The 27,167-nt window shown below is 44.5% G+C and overlaps 2 protein-coding genes across 4 annotated transcripts in view; one reads left to right on the top strand and one right to left on the bottom strand.

Annotated features, from left to right (window-relative positions):
- Window positions 1-27,067, bottom strand: part of LOC311275230 (uncharacterized protein) — a 56,378-nt gene extending 29,311 nt beyond the window's left edge. For 2 of the 3 annotated variants that reach the window (XR_014624839.1, XM_084383580.1), the window contains exons 1-7: window positions 26,879-27,067; window positions 25,920-26,088; window positions 25,754-25,832; window positions 15,727-15,855; window positions 15,432-15,625; window positions 14,588-14,735; window positions 4,673-4,877 (exon numbers count right to left, since the gene is read on the bottom strand). Coding sequence is in view for 1 of the 3 variants with exons in the window: in XM_084383580.1 (XP_084239706.1) it covers window positions 4,673-4,877; window positions 14,588-14,735; window positions 15,432-15,625; window positions 15,727-15,831 (652 nt within the window). In the remaining 2 variants the exon portion in view is untranslated. Of the gene's footprint in view, window positions 1-4,672; window positions 4,878-14,587; window positions 14,736-15,431; window positions 15,626-15,726; window positions 15,856-17,033; window positions 17,136-25,753; window positions 25,833-25,919; window positions 26,089-26,878 lie in introns of those variants that run through there. The other variant, XR_014624840.1, reaches the window with a different exon arrangement.
- On the top strand, window positions 17,403-22,813 carry LOC311275229 (uncharacterized protein). Its single transcript, XM_084383579.1, has 5 exons — window positions 17,403-18,339; window positions 19,712-19,902; window positions 20,043-20,133; window positions 21,266-21,432; window positions 22,279-22,813. Exons 1-5 carry the CDS (start codon window positions 18,086-18,088, stop codon window positions 22,455-22,457), a joined length of 882 nt encoding a protein of 293 aa, XP_084239705.1. The 5' UTR covers window positions 17,403-18,085; the 3' UTR covers window positions 22,458-22,813.
- Window positions 27,068-27,167: the final 100 nt, after the last annotated feature.

The raw sequence follows: 27,167 nt of genomic DNA, 5'->3' as shown, positions 1-27,167 counted from the left end.
CCAGTGGGGGCTTGTGGCAATTCAAGGTCCTCCCTTTCGGGCTCTGTAATGCCCCCGCCACATTTGAGAGACTAATGGATGAGGTCCTTGCTGACATTCCCCGCCAGGAGTGTGTGGTGTACTTGGACGACATCCTGGTTCGCGGGGAGACCTTCGAGTCAGCTCTCATGGCCCTCAGACGGGTGCTGGAGAGGGTGGCGCCAGCGGGCTTGAAACTGCACCCCCAGAAATGCTGTTTCATGAGGCGTGAGGTCACATTCCTGGGCCACAGACTTGGGGGAGCGGGTGTCAGCACCGTGGAGGATAAGGTACGAGCTGTGAAGGACTGGCCCACCCCCAGCTCTGTGCAGGACCTAAAGAGCTTCCTGGGCCTGGCCTCCTACTACAGAAGGTTCGTTAGGGGGTTCTCCTGCATAGCTGCACCACTATTTCGCCTGCTGCAAAAAGGGGAAGTTTTTCTGTGGACAGAAGAGTGCCATGCAGCGTTCACTTCACTACAGAGAGCCCTAGTGGACGCCCCAATTCTTTCCCCACCTGACCCCTCCCTGCCCTTCATCCTCGACACAGACGCCAGCAGTGTTGGCTCCGGTGCTGTGCTGGCCCAGGTGACACCAGAAGGTGAGAGAGTAGTGGCGTATCACAGCAGGACATTCAACAAGGCAGAACGTCGCTACTGTGTTACCAGGCGGGAGCTTCTTGCTGTGGTCAGTGCCATACGGCATTTCAAGTATTACCTTGGGGGCCTCCATTTCACAGTCAGGACTGACCACTCAGCCTTGCAGTGGCTCATGTCTTTCAGAGAACCAGAAGGTCAACTGGCACGCTGGATTGAAGAGCTACAGGCATATGACTTCACTGTGATCCACAGACCAGGGGCACGACATGGAAATGCTGACGCACTGTCCCGCCGCCCCTGTGACACTGATGGCTGCCAACACTGTGAGAAACGGGAGGCTCATGAGGCAAAGTTACAACAACCTGATGTGCAATGTGCAGCTGTGGGTCCCGAGCAGGCGTCAGCCAGTATTGGGCTGGCAGCTGTGGATGTGGCAGAGTGGGAAAGTAAGCAAGAAGAGGATGTTGACATCAGACCAGTGCTCACATGGGTGGCGATGCAACACAGACCAGCATGGGAAGAGGTTGCGATGTTGTCGCGAGCCACAAAAGGACTCTGGTCGATGTTTGTAAACCTGCGTGTGTGTGATGGGGTGCTGCAGAGGGGATGGAAAGAACCAGCTACAGGAGAGACGCGGTGGCAGGTGGTGGTACCACGGGCCCTGAGGGAGATGGTGCTCCGGGCAGTACACGGACGCCGCCTCCGACAGGGGTTCTACTGGGGCCAACTTAGGCGGGATGTGGAAGACTACTGCCGACGCTGTGACAGCTGCACTGCCCGGAAGGGCCCCACAGACAGATCTCATGCCCAGCTCCAACAGTTTCCGGCAGGGTGCCCCATGGAGAGAGTGGGGATTGATGTCCTTGGGCCGTTTCCTCTCACAGAGAGGGGTAACCGCTACATCCTCACTGCCATGGACTATTTCACGAAGTGGCCTGAGGCGTACAGCCTGCCAAACCAGGAGGAAGAGACCGTAGTGGACGCACTGGTGGAGGGAATGTTCAGCAGGTTTGGGGCCCCTGAAGAAATTCACACTGACCAGGGCAGGAATTTCGAGTCCCGTGTGTTTGCAGCCATGTGTGAGAAGCTGGGCTCCCACAAGACCCGCACCACACCCCTCCACCCTCAGAGTGATGGCCTGGTTGAGAGATTTAACCGCACACTGGCACAACAGCTTGCCATAGTGACGGCTAAACACCAAAAGGACTGGGATACTCACGTCCCCCTTGTGCTGATGGCATACCGGTCTGCTGTCCAGGACTCCACTTCCTGCTCCCCTGCCCTCCTCATGCTGGGAAGGGAGATCCGGACCCCAGCAGAGATGATGGTGGGCAAACCCCCTGACGCCTTTGTAGACCCTCCAGGCCCCGACTATGCCAGGAGGCTCCAGGACCGTTTGGAGTCTGCTCACGAGTTTGCCAGAGGTCAGCTGCTTGGTGCGGGGGTGAGACAGAAGAGGAACTACGACGTGCGGGCCAGAGGCCGTCATTTTGAAGTGGGAGAGTTGGTTTGGGTGCATAGCCCCCAGAGGAAGAAGGGCAGGTGCCCAAAACTGGACAGTGAGTGGGTGGGGCCTTGCCAGATCCTGGAGAGGCTGGGTGAGGTTGTGTACAGGGTCCGGTTGCCACTCAGAGGACGGAAAGTGGCCCTGCATCGTGATAGGCTGGCTCCCTACCGGGGCGTGGCCTCCCCAGAGAGACAGGAGGTTGGGACACAAGGGACGCAGGACATGGCTCTGACTCGCCAGCAAAACCCCTCTGATGTGCAGAGTGTTCTGCACCGGCCGCCACAGACTGAACTTTTTTCCCTTTTCCCCAATTCCCCCACCCAGCCCCAGTTACCTGCCCCTGCGCTGGCACGCGCTCCGGGCCTTTCCCCTGGTGAGACACGGCCTCGGAGGAACCGCAGGCCTCCTGTCCACCTGAGAGACTTTGTTTGCCCCCTCGGGGGCGAGGGACTTTGAGGAGGGGGGGTAGTGTAGCGGACTGGGTGCTTGTGTACCACTCATGTTATGTGTAGATCACTGGGTGATACTGTTGTTATCAAGGTGAAATGTTAACGTTAAGGCGGTTACTGAGTTTCCTGAATGTCAGTGAACATATCCCAAGTTTAGAAACTGTCAGTCAATTGCAGCTACCTATGACAGGGAGTGTGTGAGACTACTTGTCTGTGATTGGATGAGACAGAGAGGTCAGGGGTTGTTTTTGGGAGAGAGATCAGGAAGTAGAGAGGAGCGTGTGTGGGGACTTTGAGAGTGTTTTGATTATTTTGGCGTTGGCTACGGCCCACAGTAGCCTGTGTTAAAAGGAAATAAAAGAAGAGAGAAAACCCAGCTGAACGTCTCAAGCTCCTCATTTTAGGGACGTTACATTTCATTTCAGCACCTCTGCTAGACGTCGAATCGACCTGCCTGACCGACGTTGATTAGACGTCAAATAGACGTCAAAATGTTTGCTGGGCTATGTCTGCGATGGAGTCGAGCCTTCACAACATGTCTAAAAAGGAAAGGATGAAGAGTAGCCTAATTTGAATACTGCCGAAGCCCTGAAGATGTTTCATAACTTGGACAGTCGTGATTCTGATGGAGGGGCTCAGAAATGAAAGCGATCTTTCCTGGGTACACGAAAACATCTCCTCAGAGAGTGACTCAGAGTCTGTACAGAGGAAAATGAGACGGCTTTCCCCGGCGGCTACGGCATACAACGCTCAAGGTGAGCTCCGCTGCCCTGCGCTAAGTTACAGCCTGGACTATTCACTTATTCTGCTGCTCATATGGAGGAATGGGGGCTTACCATTTTTCAGACAAACGATGGCAATAAATCGCTTCAGGGACATAATGAGGTTCCTGCGCTTTGACAGGAAGGAGACCCGACATGTGCGTCTGCAGGACGACAAGTTTGCCCTGGTGCGGGCCACTTGGGACCGGTTCATCCAGACTAGTGTAGCCTGCTACAAATCCGACGCTAACATCACGATTGATGAGCAGCTGTTCCCCACAAAGGCCCCCTGCAAGTTCACCCAATATATGAGGAATAAGCCCGATTAATTCGGAGTCAAATTTTGGTTGGCTGTAGATGTCAACTCTAAATACATGTTGAACGGGTCTCCGTGTCTGGGGAAGGAGGAGACACGGAGCGCAGGTCGGCTCGTGGGAGAGAGTGTGGGGCTGAGACTGGCGGAGCCATTCCTGGGGAAGGGAAGAAACATTACCACAGACAATTTCTTCACGTCCCTAAAACTGGCCACCGCCTTACAGGCAAAGAAGACCAGCCTGGTTGGCACCATGGGCAAACAAAAACGGGAGTTGCCGCCCACCGTGAAACAGCAAGCGGAGCTGTTCAACACGAAGGTGCTGAAGTGTGGTGATGTGACTCTGACTTTGTACCAGGGAAATTAAGTTTGTTAAAATGTACATTTCGGTGTTATTTTGTTTTTTTTTAAAAACATCATGGCACAATGAATGCATTGAATTGCAAATGAATCACTCAATTGGGTATTTACATGAGAGATTGTAGAGTTTAAAATGTAGCGGTCAAAATGACGCTTATGGCCCTTCTAGTGTTATCTGCCTTGTTTAGTTTTTATATCTGTCTGCTATCCCATATACTTAATTGTACTTACATTAATGTGATTAATATCTTTTTTATGATGCCTTGTTGTTGAAATGTACTATACAAATAAACGTGTCTTGCCTAGTGAGCTTTACCATAATTTATTCACTCAAATATTTTCTTTAAAAATGGCTGATATTGAAGTAAATACAAAATTAGGCTTCAGACTTGTTATGCCGAGAAGTGCCTGCCTGCTAAGAACTGCATGCCCGTCATGGGAACGTGCACAACTAACAAAAAGAAAAACAGTATCAAGGTCACTAAGTTTCTGCCCGTGTTTTCCCAATTAGGCTACATCTAATAATATACAACTACAATTAGACTCTCATCGGCCGGTAGTGTGTTGCAGCTGTTCAGAATATAGCCTATTCACAATGACAAACATACAATGCCTATAAAGGTACATAACGGGGTTAAAGGGAAATTTAAAAAGTGGTATGCTAACCTTGGATCCTGTGTGCATTCCAGGACTGCACCATTCGCTCAAGTCCAATCTGAGCCACCTGACAGGTAAGTGTGGACACACAATACTGTGTCAAGTTGTCCTCCATGTTGAGTTCCTCCTGGTCTACAAGGTGGATGAGAGCCCTTTTCAGTGGGTAGGTTACCCTGTTATTAACGTCTGGCCACATCCTTTCAACGATATGATTCTGTCATTTCAAAAGAGTAAAAACAAAATGTTAAATTTAACTTCAATAAAGACAATTACTATCTGCATCTAATCGTAATCACTGAATAAAAATCAATTTCCTATGACAACAAAGATCAAGAACCCAATTAGTTTGGTGATTTTTCATGCATGGGAAGTAGGATTTTCCGCAGAAGAAGAAGAAGAAGAAGAAGAAGAAAAAAACTGGAGATAACAATAAGGCCGGGACCCCTAATGTGTATGCTGCCTGGCCCCTAATAACCATTAACCATTACAAATGAGAAATTTTCTTCCTGAAATTTGGCTTTGTATTTGTACATCTATTGTGGCATCAGCTTGACAAATTATGCATGTCTTTGACTGGTGAGAAAATAGAATAGAATAGAATCCTTTATTGTCACTGTCAACATTGTCACTAACATTTACTGTGAAAATACGTTTAGCAGCTCCACATGGCAGTAGGACAGTAGAAAAATAAAAACAGTATATATAAAAGATACACAGATAAACAGTATAAAAACAAGTCCCCATAAATATGGACGTGTGCATTAAAGTGCAAGGTGGTGCAAAAGTGCAAACAATAGTGGGCTCATAGTGCAATGGAGGAGGAAGGAGGATGTATTGCACTTGGCAGTGTGTGTATGTATGTATTCAATGTCAGTCCTTGCATGAGCTGGATAGGGGTGTGTTAGGTTTAACACTAACAAAATACACACAAACAGACACGGACTCAGAGTTTGTCTTTCTTTGCAAAGGGGAAGTACAGGTGTCAGCACTGTGAGTCTGATCAGCAGTCTTCCAACGAGCTCTCCCCCATGCATAACTTTTATTCACAGACAACTGGGCGTGATTGTATATCATTGGTGTAACACAGAGCACAGAGAACAACTTGTTGAGTAACTTGTTGCTAGAGGTGAAAGTGGCAGATATGTAAATGTCCTGTGGTCAAGCTCTCCACAGATTTCAGCATGACAGAATAGCATAAGATTTAGCTAATCAAAAACTGATAATATATTTATTCACACATAATTCCAACATTTCCCTCCTGTTTATCAGTTTTGAACATGCTGTTTCATCAGAGACTTACTTGTCATGTATCATGCTTTAAGTAAGACCGTCATTATGCTTGTTCAGAGTGATACTTTCTTACTCCCACATGTCACACATCAGTGCAATCATCATACTCACATCCATTCGTCTCAGCTAGATTAAGTAGCTCATATTGGGCCTCACGTCCTTGTGCTAGTAGCTGCATCTGTACAAAACTTCTAGCAATCATCTTCTCAAACATGGAACGCAGGCAGGGAATAACACATGAAGCAAATAGACAGAACAATACCAGGATCACCAAAACAGGAGCCAGTGCTTTAAGCAGTATTTGCCACCAATTCCCAGAGAAAAATCCTGAGAACCAGTCCATAGAAGGGGTCGCTCCTGGGGTATTGTTCAACACATATCGCTGGAGGTCGGTCAGATTTTGCAAAGCTTGGTGAATGTCTCCTCCATCACTGAGTCCATCAGGGGTGTAAGTGCAGCATGTCTCTCCCACAATTGCACACACTCCTCCCTGTGAGGCTGTCAATAGGTCCAGCACGATCCGATGTTGCATCACCATGTCACGTATGCTCCTTTGTTCCTTGGCCAGTGAGCGGCCCAGGCTTAGAGTGGTGTTGATGTGTCTCAGCAGGGCATATCTGTTGATTTCAACGTGGTCACGTACGTATCCTAGTCCCACCATTGGGACCAGGCTCTGGCCGAATTTGGCTCCTCCTGACCAGATGCGATATGCCCGGGGGACGTCCTCAAGACCGAGGTTCATACTGCGCCTGCTGCGGTGACGGTGATGGGGGTGACTGGTGATGTTTCCAGGAAGATAGAACACGTGGTCTGATAATGATACGAGTGCGCATGTGCCTCCCCATCCTCGTGGTAGAGACGGATAGGCTCTGTGTCCGCAGAGCCAGTACCAATCAGCTAACACTCGTGTACCATTTGGTGTAGGGACCACGCGGGAACAAAAGGTGATGTTCTGGTATCCAGGTGTGGGTATTGACTGTCTCCAGCTCATGTCAGACTTACATTGTTTCAGTCTTTCGGTTCCGTTAGCAGCACAGTTGGCTTTGGTGAGACAGCCCATGCATGCAATTGGATTCAGTGGCGGACAAAAAGAGTATGTGTGGTTACACAGATGGACTGGAAGAGTCCCCACTTTCACAGTTCCATTTCCTTGCACACACTTGTTCAGCTGTCGTGGTTGGAGTCTGTTTAGATAAACTAACCCTGGCAAGGGTTCGCTTATCTGTGGCCATGCTAGTAAGTCTGTGCTCCCTGAGCAGTTTTCAGGTCACTCCAGGTCACTCCAGGTGATGTTCAGCGGCTCAGAGTAGTTGGCGTTGATCCATGATGCTCTATTTCCGGGATGTGTGGCCAGGCTCATGAGGCAGTGAGTTTTTCTAGCTGTGGTGTTGTACGGCCACAGCCCAGGAGCAGCAGTGGATACTGGCATGTGTGTGCAGACATAGCAGTTCGTCTTGTTGTTTAGGTGAGCGGTGGTGTTCATGAAGCTCCACCATTCATTGGTGGCAAATCCATGTGGGTAGTGGGTGTGGCGTGCGTGCTCACCTGACAGCTCCCGTCGTCCGACTGGAGGCTTTTCTTTTTCTTTTCACAGGAGCCACCACACCAAGAATCCTAATAAGAGTAGTGCAAGAAACATCACACTACACCATAACTCTCTGCACCACATGCGGCATCGTCGTCCTCTCCCTCTCCCTCTCTGTCCATGTCGGCGGCGTCGGGTTGGATCCTCTGGATTGTCCATCTCCATGTTCTGCATCGTACACTCTGGTGACTCCTATTAGAGTAGGGATCAGTTGATTTCTTCACTGGGTTTGAGACACTCGTGTTTCTATACAACAGAGCCCCTTTGTAGCCCAGACTTCCCCACTACTCCGGTGAGTCAGGGAACGGCTGCAGTTTACAATGGCTGAGGTGGATCCACGTAGTTCTCTCTGCAATCTTGACTGCCGTTGGCGTGGTCAATAACACTTGATATGGTCCGTCCCAGCGTGGACTGGACCAGCACTTACTCTTTATGACTTTCACGAACACCCAGTCGCCTGGTTTCACCTTCTGGGCATTCTGTGAGAGGGGAAGAGAATCAGAAGGCAGTAAATTTGCATTTGATACTTGTTGCTCTTCAAACAGTTTCCTCATGTGTTCAGCTAACGTTGTTTCTTCAACAGCTTTCTGTATGTCTGGAGAGAAGGATGGCAGTTTAAAGGCTCTGCCATTCACTATTTCAAATGGTGTTAATCCTCTCTCTGTAGGTGTTATTCGCATGTACAGCTTAACTAAGTCCAGGCATTCTGGCCAGGGACGCTTAGTTTCTTCCATACACTTTCTCAGTCTTGACTTAACTGTACCGTTCGTTCTTTCCACTAGGCCTGCGCTTTGTGGGTGATAAGCACAGTGATTTTTCAGATGTATTTGTAGGTGTTTAGCCATCTGTTGCACTATTTTGTTCACGAAATGGGGACCATTGTCACTGTATAGTGTTTCTGGGATGCCATGTTGTGGCACTATGCTTTTGCATAGAGCTTTTGCTACTGTTAGCGCATCTGCATGTTTGGATGGGAATATTTCTACCCATCTGGAAAACGCATCCACTATCATTAGACAGTACTTGTAAGGCCCACTCTGATTTAGTTCGATGAAATCCATGTGCAGGGTTTGGAACGGGTATTTTGGTGCGGGAAATTGTCCTCGCTTTGGTCTTAGATTGCCCTGTGGGTTGTGTTTTATGCATATCACACATGATCTGCAGAAATTTTTTGAGAAGGTGTTAAAGCCATAAGTAGTAAAGTGTTGATGTACTAGGTCTATCATCCCTCCTGTTGAGACATGGCAAGGCCCATGGCTCAATATTACTGCAGCTTTAAATAAGCTTCGTGGAAGGACGGGTTTGTTATCAACAGTATATAGACCTGTGTCATCAACTGTGGCTCCTTGTTTTACCCACATTTGTTTCTCAGTGTCTGGCGCCACCAGTTGCATATCTCTTGTGACTTCCTGTGTTATAAGTGAGGAGTCGGGTGAGACAACATAGATGTCTGATTTACCAAAACTGCCTGCTGCTGCTGCTTTTGCAGTTTCGTCTGCCAACCTGTTACCGCAAGTGACACTATCAGTGCCTTTTTGGTGTGCTGCACACTTACATATAGCTATTTTGCGTGGCAACTGAACTGCATCTAAAAGAGACATTAGCAGTTGTGCATGTGTAACTGGTTTTCCTGTAGACGTTATCATGCCTCTACGTTTCCACTGTGCAGCGAAGAAAAAGATAGTTGAAAATGCATACTGGCTGTCTGTGTGGATCGTAATGTCTTTTCCAGTGGCCAAAAAACATTCTCGTGTCAGAGCTATTAGTTCTGCAGCCTGTGCTGAGTGTTTTGGCTCTATTTGTTTAGCTTCCACTACAGTGTTAGGTAGTTGAGTAACAGCGTAGCCTGAACTGGTTTGACCTTTGTCGTCTTTAGAACATGAGCCATCTACAAACCAAACATCTCCATAGGAGAGGGGCTTATCAGTTAAGTCTTGTCTCGGCAGATGTAAAGCTTCAGTTTTTTCAACACAGTTATGTGGCTCGCCCTCCTCTGCTGTCGGCAGTAGAGTGGCTGGGTTCAAGGTTGTGCATCTTTTGACTGTCAAATGAGGCTGTGATAGCAGCACAGCCATGTAAGATAACTGTCGTGCAGGAGAAAGGAATGTCATCTTTGCCTGCAACAGTAACACATCAACTGCATGAGGAACTAGTAACATTAGCTCATGGAAAAGTACAACGTCGGCAGACAGTTGTACTGCCATTGCTGCTGCACATATAGCTTGTACACACGGTGGTAGGGCTGCTGCCACAGCATCAAGTCTTTTTGAGTAAAACGCGACGGGTTTCATTTTCCCCCCGTGTTGCTGTAACAGTAGAGATGTCATAAACCCCTGTCTACAGTCCACTGTTTGAGTGAACGGCTTCTCATAGTCAGGAAGAGAAAGCACTGTAGCTGACATTAACTCCTTTTTAATTTTTCGAAGGAGTGTGTGGCTTCCTCAGTCCATTTTACTTTATCTGACATTGACATTGGTTCGGCATAGATGAGGTTCAATAGTGGCTGTGTTTTCTCAGCATATGAAGCTATCCATGCTCGGCAGTAGTTACATAGTCCCAGAAAGGTCATCATTTGTTTTTTTGTTTTGTGGTTTTGGGACGTCTGCTATCGCATGTTTTCGTGCTTCCTGTATCTCGCGTCCTTGAGCGCTGAGAGTGTAGCCTAAATATTGAACTCGTTCTTTCACCCACTGCAACTTTTGCTTTTTCACTTTGTTTCCAGTTTTTGAGAGATGTTGCAGCAGGGCGAGAGAGTCTGCAGTGCAGCTGTCTTTGCACGGTGAGGCTACAAGAATGTCATCCACATACACAATTATTTGGCTTCCTTTTGGTGGATTAAAGGTAGACAAACAGTTATTTATTGCTTGCGTGAATACTGTGGGGCTGTCACAATATCCTTGGGGCAACCTAGTATATGTGTATGACTTTCCTGCATATGTGAAGGCAAACCAGAATTGTGAGTCAGGATGCACAGGTATAGAGAAAAATGCATTACTCAGGTCGATGACAGTATAAAATTTGTTTCTTGGGTGCAGAGTGTTTAACAGAGTGTGCGGATCCGGCACTAGAGGAGCGCGAGATTGCACAGCTTCGTTTATTTGTCTGAGATCCTGCACCATTCGCCAATTAGTACCGTCTGCCTTTTTCACTGGGAAGATGGGTGTGTTACAGGGTGAATCGGACACTCTCTTATCACGCCAGCATCCAGTAATTGTGTAATTACGGGTTGGATGCCTGTAAGGGCTTCGGCTTTTAAAGGGTATTGTCTAACCCTTGGTCTCCAATCAGATTTTGGTTTAATTTTTACTGGAGCAGCTGTTGTCATTAACCCGACATCTTCAGGCCCTTTCGTCCACAGTGAGGCAGGCAGGTATTTTAGTTGTTTCTCTTCTTCTTCAGTTAAAAACGCAGAAACTAGTCACCTAGAGACATCATGCAGTCCGGGGACTGCAGTGGTGCTCCATCCTAAAGTTTTTCTGTACATCTGTGCAGATGGGCTGTAACTCCACCCATCGTTGTCAATTTCTCTATAGTCTGAGGCTCGTGCGGCTCTGGTAGCCATTTGACCTAAGTCTTTCCACTCCATATCTGGTGATTTGGAGAGAGAGAGATGTGTGGCGTCCATCCCATGTAGAATAACGACTTTGCTTTGCGAGGGAGGATCACATCAGCTACTGCAACTGTTTTCTTATCAGAGTACAAATATGGCACTTTAAGTTCGACTGTCTGCAAAGCAAACAGTTTCTCTCGATACTTAGCATCTGGTTTTAGTGCTATGTTCATAGTTACATGTAGCTGATCTGTCTCCATGTCGTCATGCTCTTCAGTTAGGGAGCTTTTGGCTGCTCTTAGCAGTTTGTCAGAGATATCAGTAAATGGATTGTTACTGAGATCCAGAGAATAGAACACTTTGTTCGGGAAGTTGTCTATGTGATACAATTCACCAGACTCATCGTCTAGCCGCACGGCCTTCATTCCCTCTGAGGTGGGAATGACACCTATTTGCAGTTGCTGCATTAGATCTCTGCCTAATAGGTTTATCGGACAATCCGGCGAGATTACTACAGGTGCTTTAGTGTTTTTTCCAGATTTCTCATCCTGTATATACAGAGGTTTTGACATGCGTTTCATGCTGACCGCCCCATTAGCAGATTTGACCCAAATAATCCCGTTGGAGGCCTGGAGGCCTGGGACTTTATTTCTTAGCACAGTTTTGCAGGCCCCAGAATCACACAGGAAACGCACATCTTTCCCATTTATTACCAATGTAATCTCTGGTTTGTCCGTCATGGCACTAAACACCTCCCATGCGCTGTATACATCCACTAACAACAGAGGAGATGCATCGCCAGGCTTGGGAGCTGTCTGTGACCGTCACTTTTGATTCCAGTTCTCATCTGGAGGAGCTGAGGGGGGAGGATTTTTGTTATCTCCCCATTGTTTTGTTCTCCCTCTGTATCCTCCCCTGCTCGATCTACATTCTTTTGACCAATGTCCTTTTTTCCCACAACGATAGCATGCATCTGGGTCATTATCTCCAGACCTTCTATCCCCTCTATGTGGCCTAGAGCCCCCGCGGCCCCTTCCCCTTACTCTATACCTGCGGCCTTGGCCCCCCGAATGGAAGAAGGCGTCACTGTCTTCTTCAGTGTCATCGTGGAAGAAAACGTCTCCACTTCTCCCCTTTTGAGCCTTTTTACCCTCTATGTGTTCACATGCATGTCTTATCCATTGCATGGCTTCTGGGACGCCAGCTGTGTCCAGCTCTATGTAATGTTTTCGGGTCCAGGCTGCTACTCCTGGTTGGAGGCCATTTACTATAGCCAGTTTCAATTGTTGTTGGTAAGCACTTGCTTTAGCCTCGTCAAAGGTTATTCCACTATTTGCTCTGAACACAGTTTCCATCCGCACTTTAAAATCATCGGGGTCTTCACCGGGTTTTTGTTTTACTGCACTTATACGAGTGTAATCTGCTTTTCTGGCGGAAGCGTTTTTTACTCATGCAAACAGTGCATCTAATTGGGCTTTATAGTCGCCTGCTAGGGTACTGTCTGCGGGGTAAGGAAATACAGCTCCTTGGGCTGTGCGTCCTGTATAGTCTCCTTTGACCCTGCCCCATTTTCTCCCCAGAGAGGATTGCATGGCTTCACCTGCTTCATGGCCGTTTAGTCTGTAAAAGTGAATTATTTCTGTCATATTTTTAACCCACTCTTCGGGGTCGTCTTCAGGACATGGAACTCCAGCCACTGCATTAGCTGCTTCGGCTAGTGTCCAGGGCCTGAAAACGTACATTGTTCTGTCTTCGGCACCTGTAGCAGCAGGATTTGGGACTTCTATCATTGGAAAGATTGACTCTGGTTCGTACCTCACTGGGGGTTTTATTTTGTCTGCTGGTCTTAGTGATTTTGCTTCAGGCAGTTCACTTGGGACCAGTGAGGGATATATTGGTGGGGTTGATTTTGATGTTTTTGGCCTGGTTATAGGGGGGGTTACTGCTTCTCCCCCCGCCGCCCCTTGTACATCGTCAGCATCGGGAGGTTGATCAGGCCTCCGTCTACCTTTAATTACTCCTTCATTATCTTCCTTTCGTACAAACATTGCTTTTGCGTCTTCTTGTCTCTTTTGTTTATTTTTTGTACTATTTGCTTGTCTTTTGTACGCCTGTTCTAGCCATTTCTTGGCATTTGTCAACTCTTCCTCCTTCCTATGTTTTTTTCTTCCCTCTTTTACTGCAACACTTGCCTCTAATTTACCTACAAGCTCTTTTAATTCCTCTACTTTGAGTCTTCCTGTTACACCATACTTTTTTTTCTAATAAAATACACACAAACAGACACGGACTCAGAGTTTGTCTTTCTTTGCAAAGGGGAAGTACAGGTGTCTGCACTGTGAGTCTGATCAGCAGTCTTCCAACGAGCTCTCCCCCATGCATAACTTTTATTCACAGACAACTGGGCGTGATCGTATATCATTGGTGTAACACAGAGCACAGAGAACAACTTGTTGAGTAACTTGTTGCTAGAGGTGAAAGTGGCAGATATGTAAATGTCCTGTGGTCAAGCTCTCCACAGATTTCAGCATAACAGAATAGCATAAGATTTAGCTAATCAAAAACTGATAATATATTTATTCACACATAATTCCAACAGGGTGGGGTGATGGTTCTGGCAGCCTGGTGGAAAAAGTTGTTACTCAATCTTGCGGTTCTGGATTTGAGAGCGGTACCTCTTTCCAGAGGGGAGTGGGGAGAACAGGGCATGTCCGGGGTGTGTGAGATCAGTACTGATGTTTCTAGCCTTCTTGTGCAGTCGGCCAGAGTAGATATCTCTGAGGGGGGGGGGCAGAGTGGTCCCAATGATCCTCTCTGCCGTCCTCACCACCCGCTGTAGGTCTTTCCTGTCCTTGGCAGTGCAGCTGGTGAACCACACAGTGCAGCAGTAGGTCAGGATGGACTCGATGGATGCTCTGTAGAAGTTAACCAGCAGGGGGCGGGGGAGATGGGTCTGCTTCAACTTCCTGAGGAAGTAAAGTTTCTGATGGGCCTTCTTCACCTGATTCGAGGTGTGGATGGACCAGGTGAAGTCGGCTGAAATGTGTACCCCAAGGAACTTGAAGCTCTCCACCCTCTCCACCTCCTCTCCTTCAATAGAGAGGGTGGGAGGCACAGTCCTTTTAGATTTCCTAAAATCCACTATTAGTTTCTTGGTTTTGGTTGCGTTGAGGTCCAGGTTGTTCTAAGAGCACCAGTCAGTCAGGTGTTTGACCTCCTCCCTGTAGGCTGACTCACTGTTGTTCTTAAACAGTCCTACAATGGTGGTGTCGTCTGCAACTTAACGAGGAAGGGACTGAGGACACACCCCTGCAGTGCTCCAGTAGCCAGCAGTCTTCCAGAAAAGAACAGTTTACTTGAGTTTATTCAGATCCCTATTAGCTGCAGCAATTAATCTATTCTTACTGGGGTCTGACCATACCATAGTGCTGAAAGAGAAATCAATATTATCAGCTAGCAGCTGAGTGATTAAGGGAAAGAGGACAATAAGCCAACTCACATGTGTTGATGATGTTTGCAGGTATGGCTCCCTTGCTGTGTTATTTCTGTAGCCTGCCAATTTCTCCTGCATGAAAAGAGTCAAGAAAAACTCTCTTCCGTGGTCCACTCGTATTTGGTCCCACATTCCGTGCTGTAGGACAGCACTTCTGCAAAACAGCAATACACAAGTGTTACAGTTTATCGACACTATTTCATATTTGTGTTTACATAAGCATTGTTGAAGCCAATTTTCACTCTTGGTTAATGTAGGGATTTGGTTAATCAATTACTTAGTTACTGACAGCATTGTGTAACTGTCACCATTTAAAAAAAAATATATCAGTTTGTTTCTTCCCAGATAAGGAGTGGTAAAAGCACAGCTATGATAAGCCAATGTGTTTTACTTAAAGCAACCCCAAGGAACTTTTAACTGGTTATGAACCAGTTTCTGTTTAATACTGATGCTTCTATATGACCTGCACCAGCAAACGAGAGCATCCGTGAAAAGATTGGTTATTTCTATATAGAGAGAGCAGAACTGGTAATGCCTCTGAGAGAGTGCTGTAATGGTAATGCAACAGAGATTGAACTGAACACGGATGTGCGTGGAATCAGAGTCAGAGAGATACAATGTTATAACTATTTTCTGATTATTTCATGTTCTAAAGCATAAATAAACAAGTCCAAACCTTCGCACAGCCCTGTGGGAAACATTTAACAAGAAAAATATTTTTTATAGCACGCAGCAGCGGCACTTGTGTGCACACATGAAAGTTCTTGTTGGGGCTTTAATAAATGCCTAACAATTAAACAATATCTACTGTTTGCAACTACATTATGGAACATAGAGCACAGAAAGTTACCTGTACACCTCTTGATATATTGTCAGGTTGTTTTTCACAGGCATAGTGGAATGGCTGACAATTTTACTGGAGAAACCGTCAACAGAAAGGACATGGGTCACCCCGAACATCACCAGTTTTTCATTCTGATCGATGTGTAGTTTGTGACCCATGTACTCGGCACTGTATGGCACTGGATTTAAGTTTCTTGATCTCTGAGAAATCAAGCAAAAAACAACAAATAAGAAAAAAAAAGTAGGGCATTTTCACAATGACCTACACTACAAGAATCCTATTAGCGTTTCATAACACCTACCTGATGACGATCTGCATGATATTGCGGGTTAATATGTCTGAGGACACTACCAACGCGCCCCTCTGATGCTCTGATTCCTTTTGAGGACAGGTAGCCAGTCATCATTCTTCTTCCGTATGATGGTCCAGTCTGAAATTGAAGATGAACATGCATTCCTTTTTTGTATTCCTATTACAAACCACTTATAATACACACATTATCTTCTTTTGGACAGATTTTTATCCAAAGGTTATTGCAAGCATTTAAGGCACATTTTTCGAGGAGTCACGTGAGCATGCTGAGGACCATGGACGCCTAGAATGGAGCTCCCAACAGAACAACCCTAAACCTCGAACTATGATAGATAGAGTGTACTCTAAAGTGATAAAAGTGTGATTTAGAACTTTCCTGTGGCACGGTGTAACAAATATAAGTTTTAGATGGCAACGGGGCAAAGTCATCAGCCCCTTAGAATGCTGCAGTCTTCTTTCTGAAGGCCTTAGACAGCTCTCTCCATCTAACCGTGGTTTTCACTCTCACTTTAACAGTCAGGAGCACAGCACACCAAACTAAATGTCTGAGGTTTAAATAAGGCAAGTCTCCTTCAGAAAGCTGAGTAACAATGTTCAGGTCATGTGAAATTGACCAGGTCAAAGGAAATTTTCTGAGGTAACCCTGGATCTCTAGCTGACCTCGTTTAACACTAACTTATTTCGAAAAATGATCAATGTCCCCAGTCGGAAAGGGGGTTTTCTAAGTTTGACCACATGATCGATACAAAGCTGATTGACAGCTCGACCTTCTCAGAGTTTGTTCAGTCATTCTCTGAGTTTGATCGTGATGTGATAATACGGCCTGAAGTCGACACCCGGTACTGCCACACTGAGCTACAGACCGGTGAGACGTCTCTGCCTCTGTTAACGTTCACCCATGAGAACACCTGTCGAGGCGGTGCCGGTGTCTACCGGCCTGACCGGAGCTCAGACTGACCGGAACTCAGACTGACCGGAGACCGCGGTGGGCCGAGGAAATGTTCTGATTGACTTGAATGGGAGCGAATTGCTCCGGCGCGCGGTCCGGGTCCGGTTCAACAGATCCAGCAGTAGCCTACTGGTGAGTGACAGCATAATCATGCTGCCTTTGCATTCAACATGTTTATTTATTTTATTCAAACAGAACAATATATTGTTATAGCCTAGATTTAAAAAGGCAAGATATCTTTGTCCCGCTACTGTTGTGCTCGATAGATGGTGAAGAGCGGTTGTCGCTGTTTTCACGAGGTTGTTGTTGTCGTCATAAGGTTGTTGTCATAGAATGGATCTGTTTACCTAACAGACGTCTGTGTGCTCCGTTGTGGCCTTCAGTATTATTGAGCTCTTTGCTGCTCCCCATCCCTGTTCTCTCATTGCTCTGAGCTTGGTTTTGTCAGCTTATGACGTGGAATAATGCATACTTCATTTAGGCTCATTTAGTGCATTGATCTGTGAGGAACACATCAGTAACAAGAGAAAGCACTGTCGTTTTTCTGGTATGCAGCCTTTCTATTAATTGGTGGCGCACACCATTTTTTTTTTACATGTACAAACGCCACTGGTCACTACCTGCATGTGCACTGCGGCTATCAATCATACAAATATAATGGAAAATGCTGTTGCTTACCTCATTAATTGCTTTAGCAATCTCGCTCTCCAGTTTGGAGTCCTGCACCTGTTCTCTGCCTATACCGTTTTGCGCGCAAAATCGCCGAATGTTTGCTTTGGAAAAGCCTTTGGTAAGTCCACATTCAAGGTGGAGATGACTGGAAATTTCTTCATCAGAATGGCCATGTCTGAGCATATTTTGAATTATTTCTCGGTAGGGTGACAAACTGGACTCCATTTCATCTAACCGTTGTTGTTGTTGTTCTTCTTCTACTTCTTTTGCTTTAAGGCGGGTTTTTTCACACTCTGTCATGCGCAAAAGCAATCCGCCAAAAAAAGTTGGCGCTTTGAGCGAGCCCCGCGAGCCCCACCGTCGTCTTCCCCTCCAGGTTTCCCGGCTTTGCAGGATCGACTGAATAAAAGGGAATATAACTTCACAAACGCAATAAGCCTAATCGTCTGATAAAATGGAGACATATGTTCTGTACAGAGGGAACAAGAGAATAACACTTAAAATGGATGATATGCGTGTGGACAGGATCGCCAGCATTTTCCAGGTAAGTAATTCAAACTTGCTACCTTAACTTCGCCTGTCTGTACCGTTTTGAGAAAGAGACACCGAGCATAAGAAATAATGCAAGTGCAATAGTGCACATGAAAAGATATTATTGATACTTTTGACAAAGTAGTTGCAAAATATTAACTTTTTTTCTTTTCTTTTTTTCCCCTTCTAGGTCAGCATGGCTAGCCTGTATATCACTGATGCAGCCAACGTTGCAATTTTTCCAATTGAGAGTGGGTGTTTAAGCTCCCTGGACCTGTGTAGCCATGGTCATTATGAAGTTCATGGGGAAGTTGGGGACACTCTAGGGACCCCGACAGCCCCAGCCCCAGCTCCATCGCGGCAATTTGGCTTTCGCAGTAGTCAGCCTGTGACTACTGCAAACATGAGCATGCTGTCGAGATCAGTGAGCACGGCTCGGTCATTTCAGAGGTAGGGAGGCATTGGTGTCATAGATTAATGTGCTTATTAAAATGGTAATAGTGCTCAAGTTTTAATTTGCAATCTCCTTTTAGTAAGCAAAAGAGCATACTGGATGAAAGCAACTTCTAAAACACAAGGTACAGAGCCTTGCGCTTTAAAGTTGTTAAAAAATACCTAATGTACACAAGTACACACAAGTAAGATAAGACACAACACTTGTTGTAAAACACCTCACAGCTCTGTCAAGATGAAACTCTGAAATCAAAACCTTACAATCCTTTGTAAAAATGTCATTCTAGCAACAAAATTATACTGTACACATGTGCCATTTTGATTAACTTTCAAATCAACAGCAACACACTGATGAACTTTACACAAGACACTTCAGTCTTTGTTATTTTTAGTGCTATTCTCCCAAACAATTCTGTGTGGCAGAAGATGCATGTGGGCATGTGTTTGCCGATCATATACCATCCAGCGCCATGCTGAGAAGAATTCTTCAATTGGGTTCAGAAATGAGGAGTAATGGAGGCATACTGTAACACTATGTATAACATTGTGAAATTGTCATGGTGTGTGAACCGGTCCTGGACCTGAGCAGCCCGTTGTGAACTACAGCGTAACATTATCCCATATGCCAACAAACCCCGGCTGCTCAGGTCCGTCCTGTACATCTACATGATATCCCACAACTACCTTTTCTTCTGGGTCTCACTGCCTTTATGTTTGTCAAAAACATGAAGCCAGTTGACAAAAAACGTGTTACCTGAGCAGGCTGAGCTCTATTTGCTGTGCTACAGGTCAGACTGATTGGTGTTGAGTTTTCTGTGTTAGTGTTTTCAGGTGTGTGCAGAAATATGTTCAATTACCAGATGTGTTTTACATTTTAAATACAATGACAACAAGGTATTTCAATGTTGAGTGATGTGTCTAATGTAGGAAACTGTGTGCAATGTTCTGCAAAAAGTGTGTTGAAGAATTGCAAGCAAAGTGTAAAGCAGAAAATGTGTTTAAGGTATTGTCACTATGTGTTTGAGGTATTGTTACAAGAAGTTTTGGTTTTGCAGCTTTGATCTAAGCATTCGCTTTTTGAGTGTAAGCAGTTGGCAAGAACTGTAAGCACTAGCTATTGGATGTAAAACTCCCTATTTATAAGAGAAGGTGGAGTAGTGACAGATGATCTGAGTATGCTGCAGGTGTGTTCAATTGTAATGTGCCTCAAGTGTGTGTTGAACTAATATTCAAGTCAGCATGCGTGGTGCATTCAGAGTTTTACATGGGCTCACACTTTGGTCTGTTTGGACAACTAAATCACTGTAGTGTAGACTGCATGTTGTTATGTGGTAGTTTGGTTTGCTTCACTGTTGTTTTTGTATTACAGGTCCATTCATGTGTCAGAAGTAATGGAGGGGAAGCTTGTATCAACAAGGGTGGTTATAGTGAGATTTACTGAAGCAGAGGCAAGTGTATCTGCCATCCTGGAGAAACTGAAGGTGGCCATGGGGGACGATGACAACTACATCCTAACCGACTCACTCGGCAATGCAATTGTTGAGTCAGAAGGGACAACTGGTGAAAAAAATATTTTTAAATTTAATTTTCATACTACATACTGTATAAATGCCAATGGTCTGAAAGTATTGACAGTATAACAGTGTTTACTCTTGTTAAAATCTCTCTTTGTGTTTTTACTCTGCATTTCTCTCATGAAGGGTCTTCGTTCTGGAGGCAGAATGCCCGAAAAATCCATGCCATTGAGAGTACCACATTCCAGCAATGGCATCGTCGACGATCAAGTAGCAGGTATTGTTTAGATAACAAAACATATTTTTTCCCCAACGCCTCATAGCAGGTCCTGGGTTTGAATCCTGGCTGGGGCATGACCTTTCCATGTGGACTTTGCACATTCTCCCTGTGCCTGTGTGGATTTCCTCCAGGGGCTCTGGTTTCCCCGACTATTAAAAACATGAACATTAAAGGGATATTCCAGCGTACGTTTAACCCATGGTCTAACACACCGTCACACCGAGTAAGACCCCTCCTCAAGAGATCAAGTCTGCCAACCGCTAGCTTCTGTAGTTGTAGCAACTTCAGCAAAGACCGCACGATAGCAAAACACTGCAGTCTATTTCTCCACAAGCTCAAAAAGCCTATCATAGCCACAAATAATGCTCAGAGCAGCACCAAACTTCAGCAACAGCACAAATAGGATCCCAGCCCATAGTACGATGCGTCAAACATATGTTAGCTTTGCCTGGTTTCTATTGAAGAGACGAAAACACAACTCACCCACTCATGGCCACTGAAACTGAATGTTTGTGCTGCCAGGAGTTGGACATGTTTTGTCAGCGCCTGGACGCTATGGTGGACGAAATGGTGGAGTAAGTTGCTACATAACGTATAACTGGAGGAGAGTGGGTGAGTTGTGTTTTGGTCTCTTTTCAATAGAAACCAGGCAAAGCTAACAGATGTTTGACGCATTGTATTATGGGCTGGGATCCTATTTGTGCTGTTGCTGAATTTTGGTGCTGCTCTGAGCGTTATATGTGGCTATGAGTGGCTTTTTGGTGGTGGTTTCTTGGTGGAGGAATAGACAGCAGTGTATTGCTATCATGCGGCCTTTGCTGAAGCTGCATGGGTTAAACTTACGCCGAATATCCCTTTAAGTCAACCTATGTCTCCATTTCACTCTATCTCAAACGTTCCTTGTCATAGCTTGAACTTTTACAATACAGTCATTCTCAAAGAAACTGTTCACACAGTTAAGGAAATATAAAGCTATTTTCAGATATTTTCCATCATGTTATCATTTATTCAGGGACTTTTTATTTGCTAATACCTATCTGTGCATACAACTAAATTCCATATAATTATTTCTCAAATGGCTGCAATTTTTTTTGATCTGCTAACTATATGCAAAATGTGCCAAATATAGAAATGACCATATCCAAATGCTGAGGGACAATGTGGAGGAACTGCTGGAGGCATCCCAAGGGCTGGATGAAGTTACCAAGAAGATAACTGACTTAGTGACCGTCAGCCGTGATTTGTCAGCAGTTTTGCCTGAATTCAAACAGGCATTCATCTGTTTGATTTGCAGAGGTACTGTTTCCATTCTGCATATTTGAATATTGCTCAGTGTAACACAGAAGTAATCAAATGTAGTATTAGAGTTAGTGTTTGAGCAGTTGTTTCGAAAATTATTTAATTTTGTCTTTAAGTGACAATTAAGGATTTAGAAAAATGAAAAAACACTTGAAAACAGAAAATGATTTCAGGCAACAATACAGTGAGAGTCGAGAATCCAGACATTTTTTTTCAAGAACTATTGCTCTGTTCTGTTCAACCAGAATCCTTGGTCTTTTTCAGTTGGAACGTAACAACCTATATGACCTTTGCAAATTTGAATGGTCATCAGTAATCACACTTTACTGTGTGTTAACTTCACGGGTGGCAAAAGTACACTTCCAATGATTAAGTTGAAGTACTGATACTTGTGTAAAAAAAATAGTAGCCAATTCTACTTCTAAACTTGTACTTGCATAAGTACAGAGCCTATAAAGTTCAGGCTCTGAAATGTATTCAAAAGTGCAAAGTAAAAGTACTGTAACCCTGTAAAGGACGTCTCTGGCTCCATATGCATATATTTTATTAAAGCAAAATATAAATGATGCCAAATAGACATCAACATTTGTTGCCTTGGCAGAAGCTACTTCTCAAAAGTCTGACTCTCATTTCTGTTTGCAGTGTAATGTGCGAGCTCTAACTTCTACTAATAATTATTCATTAAAACTACCTTAAGTTATGATCCCAGTACCTGAATTTCATAATGGAACAGTGTAATCTTTCTCTAAATTGCCAGTTTCTTTTTCTGAAGTTCCAATCTAAAATCAATATCAATATTTAAAATTTACATTTCCTTTTTTTTTTTTTTTTTTTTTTTTCCAGATACAATGACTCAGCCGATGTTCTCATCCTGCTGTCGGACCCTGGTGGGGTGTAAAGTCTGCGTAGAAGAATGGAAGAACACGTCAGATCACTGCCTCAAGTGCAGGGATGACCTGCCCATATATACAGAGGTAGCTGGACTCTCTGCAGCGCTGGTCAGCTTGAGGTCCCTTCCGTAAAGAAGACTAGGCTAGCTTCCTGTATGGTAGTTGAAAGTGTGTTTTTGTGATGAAATGTGTTGGTGATGTTTTTATGATGTTTTAATGTTGCCTCGTTAATGTGTTGTTTTGGCAGCTTAGTATAACTACAGTACAGTACCTGTAGATGCATTCAACTTTCCAGATGTTTTGTTGACTAGAGTGGGAGAGGAATCAGGTTGTTTTACTGTTTGCTGTATTAAAGAGACGCTGCATTAGGTTTCAAGTGACGAACCCAGTTGAGAACTTCAAAGTAAAAGTGTGCTACTGCTGCAAAATCTCTCTTTGCTTTTGTTTTTTGTGTTTGGAAATTACTTTTAATGATGTTAACTAGATCTTATAAATGGCCTAAACACATCAGATTTGTATATACCCTATATAATATGACTTGAAGAATCTTCTCTGCAACTATTTATGTAGTCAGTCAATGATCAAACTAGTAGCATGAATATGAATTACAGTCCAAGCGGGTTAGGCAAGGCAAGGCAAGGCAATTTTATTTGTATAGCCTGTTTTTACAAACAGTTTGTCTCAAAGAGCTTTACATAGCATGAGCATCATAACAACATCCTCTTCCCTTAAACCCTCACATCCACTGAGGAAAAACGACCAGGAAACCCTTTTAAAAGGGGAAAAATTAGAGAAACATCAGGGTGAGCAACAGAGGAGGGATCCCTCACCAAGGACAGGCAGACGTGCAATAGATGTTGTATACGGACATGAAAACAGTTTATAACAGAGAATATGGAAAAACATGGAAATGGTTGACAGGAGCTGAAGAAGGCAGCTTCTGGTGGGCAGGAAAGGCAGGGAGAGCAGGCCAGCTTAATGGGAGTAGTGGGTGGCAGACTGGGTTGTGAACAGGGAGGGCAGGCTGGTTTAACAGTGGGGGGGAAGGGGGGCGATGCAGGCGACGGTTGGTGCAGAGGGATGGAGCTGTGGAGAATCTGTGGAAACAGAGAGCGCAAGACGCCAAGGCCAAACGACAAGGTGCGAGAGGTGAGGGGGGGTGTCTCTCTACTTAAATGTAATAAGAGTGTCTGCCTCTGACCCATGGAGAGAGCTGGTTCCACAGTAAAGGAGCCCAGTAACTGAAGGCTCTACCTCCCAGTCTGTTTTTAGAGATGAGTAGAAGTAAAAGTACCTGTGTAAAAAACGACTTTGGTAAAAGTGAAAGTACTGATCCAAATATCTACTCAAGTAAAAGTAAAAAGTACAGGCTCTGACATGTACTCAAAAGTATTATTGAAAGTAAAAAGTATCTCTATTGCACAATTCACTGGAAAGCGAATAACCACACGATAATTTATCTGGAATCCATTTCATCAATGTTATTGTTTGAACAAACATTGTTCACTTAAGTTTACCTGCCGAACACAAGATGTATCCTAATGTACTTTACTATAGTCAATCGTAGGCATTTGTATTGTACACTTCAGATTTACACATCACACTTCTGAACATTAAATCTTGGACCGGGACTGGCTTCTAAACTGTGGTGTCACAAATCATGCTCGTAGGCCCAACTCTTAATCAACTTTTTTAATAGCACATCAGGCAACAATTGTTTCTCACTGTACAGGTGGTGTGTCATTGTGAGTGGCCAGGGACTACGTATGAAAATACTGTGTCCCTGCCAAATAAAATAAAAATGAAACAAATTTGCACACTGTGTAACCCTTCACAATTATGACGCGTGCTCCTCAGATAACAGTAACTCACTGTTTACACTTACAAGACACATGCTCGACCCCCCTCTCCAAAATATATGCAGTGTTTCCTCTAGGATTTCCCCCTAACCCGTTTTTAGTCTGCACTTCCAGGGAAAGTATGCTCTACTTTCTCACAAATTTCAGGAAGGCATTCTCTACTGGTAGAGTAAGGACACCTCCTGAAGAGTGATCCAACCTACATGTATGAAACCCTCACACTGCTGTACTTAGAGTAGCCTATGGATGGGAAAATAGCACCTGCCATGTGGTTTCTGCGTGATTAAATAATAATAACATTTAATAACTCTCTGAATGACTCAGTATTGTGCATGTAAAGATGTATATTATTACATTACTGCATTGTTTGTGTTTTGTCCTGGGATGACAATACAAGACTTCCATGAATGTGCATTCGAGAGAGGTAAGTTTGCTTTGTATTCCAGCCGGCCTGTTATGAGCAAATTTCTATACTATAGATCCATTTCATAACATGTTCCAAGTGATACAATTAAGTAGGCTATAGGACAAAGCATAATACATCCCTGGCATGAGTGAAGCTTGCCTGCTGACATGTAAACAAAAATGACTGTCACAACTGCCATGAGCAAAGAGCAAAATCATTTGTTTATAGTGTACAGTAGCCTGCTACTGTACACTCTTGGTCATTGTACAGAGTAGACAATATGATTTGCTTGTACAGCACCTTAAAAAACTCACTGTAGCCTATATTCATAGGCACACCTAGCCTCACTTTCAATATAACACACTTGCATTCTGTAATCACCGTCAGTAAATAATAATATGGAAACAATATAAAATATCTTTCAACAAGAAAAAAAGATGCACAATGTTCAGCTGTCAGAAATTAAAAACTAGCCTCATCTCTTTTCATATTTGGTTGTGATCACTCCCATTCCTCAGCTCTCTCAGCTCTCAGCAGGCCGCGATCGCAGCTCCTTTGATGTGAACGCGCACAGAGCACAAAGCTCAGAGCCGGACAATGACCACCGTCGTGATACAGTTAGCTCTGACCGGGGCTTTAGGTTTTGTTGAGCCGGGTTATGAACACAGAGCCTGGAGATGTTGAGCCTCCTTCGTAGTAAAGGCCTGAGGTCTACTCTTCATGTAACAACTGCGCCACCTCGTGGCTAAACATCAACTGCACTGAAGTCAACAAAACTTCATACGTTCTCATTTTCAAATGATTATGAATACTATTATTTTTATTTGAAGCCGGGTCAGTCTTGACTGTGGGTGTTGGGGACCTCTGTGTCTGCTAGTGTCTATAATACAGCAATATTTTTGTGGACATTATCAAACGGAAGAACTTTTATTTTGAAAAGCACAGGGCAAGGAAGCACATTAGCCAGTCAGAGGACCCGCCCACCAACGGAAACAAAATATTGAGTGGTAAATTCGTTTTGTAAGTGAGAACCAAAAAACAAGAAAACAAGCTGAACTTTTGATTTTCGTTTTTTGCCCCAAAACGAAAAAACGAAAAAACGGCTCGTTTAATGGGTTCTGCTTGTGTCAATTATTTCCAGAAAACAGACTGATAAAACGTACCTTGGTCCTCTACCTGGCTGAGAATTATTTCTCAACCATTCTTTTATCTGTGACGCACGTTCGTCTGATATGGTACATTCTGTAAAAAAAAAAAAAAAAACAAGTTGTCAGTCAATATAATATGGATGTTTTTCTTCATCAAATAATTTTTCAGTTCAATAATTACCTGGTATGAGAGCCCTTGCAAGAGCACCATCATCTGGCGTTTGCGGCGCTGTCTGTGCCGTGCTCCGCGACCTGCTGGTTGATCTCAGCCTCTTCCTGACGTTACGCAGCCTTTCCTCCAGGAATCCAGTGGCTGGCCTGTGGCTCCGTCCTGGGGTGTACCATATTTCCTGCCAAGACATCAAAATCTTTGATGAATAGAGATGAGGCACGTTTTGACTTTGACAGCGTGGGCTACGGTTAGAACAGGGTTTGTCTGTACGTCTGTCTGTCCTCAGAGAAGTAGACCAATTATTGTTCCTGCTGCGCAGTGCATAAAACCGGGCATCAAACAGCATGGAAGCGTTTCTAGGAGGAGTGAGCTGGATTGTGTCTTTTAACTGAATGTTTTAGCATTTAAGCCCAATTTATGGTTCTCCATGCTCCATTGCTAAAAACAGCAGACCTACAGGCTCACAGCGCGTCGCGGTCGTGACTTCCAGCCACATTTTGCCAAATTTAAGACAATTTAAGGCCTCAAATTCACGATTTTTTATTTAAGACTTTTTAAGGACCTGCGGGAACCCTGAACAAGGAGAAAAAAGAAATTGCGATCAAATGAGCAAAAAAAAAAATCAAAAAAAAAAAAATCAAATGGAATGTCAGTTTCAGGATCGAACTTGAATTTAGTAACCTATAAAAACACCAAGATTTTTTTAAAATTTAGATAGTGATGTCACATGTACGAACCCTAGTGTGTATTCTTTGGTGAGGATTCGCCAGAAATAGGAGATCTACATTGAAAATCTAGCAAAAACAGAAGGGGGCCTAGTATAGAGCCCCTGGCTGACTCCAGTTAACCAAGTAAAGTTTAAATTAAAAATCGAATTGGATTGTGACCTTAAAAATCAAATTGAATCAGTCTTAGAATCATGACACCCCTAATAAATATCTCAATGACCTTTTTCAAAAAACACTCACGCTGCCACTGCTTGATGAGTCTTTCAAACTGGGAAATGACTGAACCAAACCCGATGCCAGGGCCTTTTTGGTCTCTGTCGTAGGACTGTAAAACAGAAAAAAAACATCACACAGGTAAAAAGTGAAAACTAGATTTAAATGGATAGTTTGGATTGTAGGACATAAAGATGAATGAAATACTTACAGTTAATATAGGCAATGTGAAGGGATTCATTTATAACCAGAGTCTCGTGTTCAAAACTAATTGCAGTTGTATTGTTGACTTATTTCTTCTATAAAACCGCTGTGT

The sequence above is a fragment of the Pagrus pagrus genome, assembly GCF_965226575.1.
Source record: "Pagrus pagrus genome assembly, chromosome: 19".
Classification (NCBI taxonomy): Eukaryota; Metazoa; Chordata; class Actinopteri; order Spariformes; family Sparidae; genus Pagrus; species Pagrus pagrus.
This window is presented reverse-complemented; position numbering and strand designations above follow the sequence as displayed.

Bases quoted from the DNA above. Each gene is read 5' to 3' on its own strand.
- LOC311275229 (XM_084383579.1), top strand. From the start codon at position 18,086: ATGGCTAGCCTGTATATCACTGATGCAGCCAACGTTGCAATTTTTCCA. The intron at 19,903-20,042 runs GTGAAAAAAATA...TCTCTCATGAAG, and splicing joins TGAGTCAGAAGGGACAACTG to GGTCTTCGTTCTGGAGGCAG. The intron at 21,433-22,278 runs GTACTGTTTCCA...TTTTTTTTCCAG, and splicing joins CATCTGTTTGATTTGCAGAG to ATACAATGACTCAGCCGATG.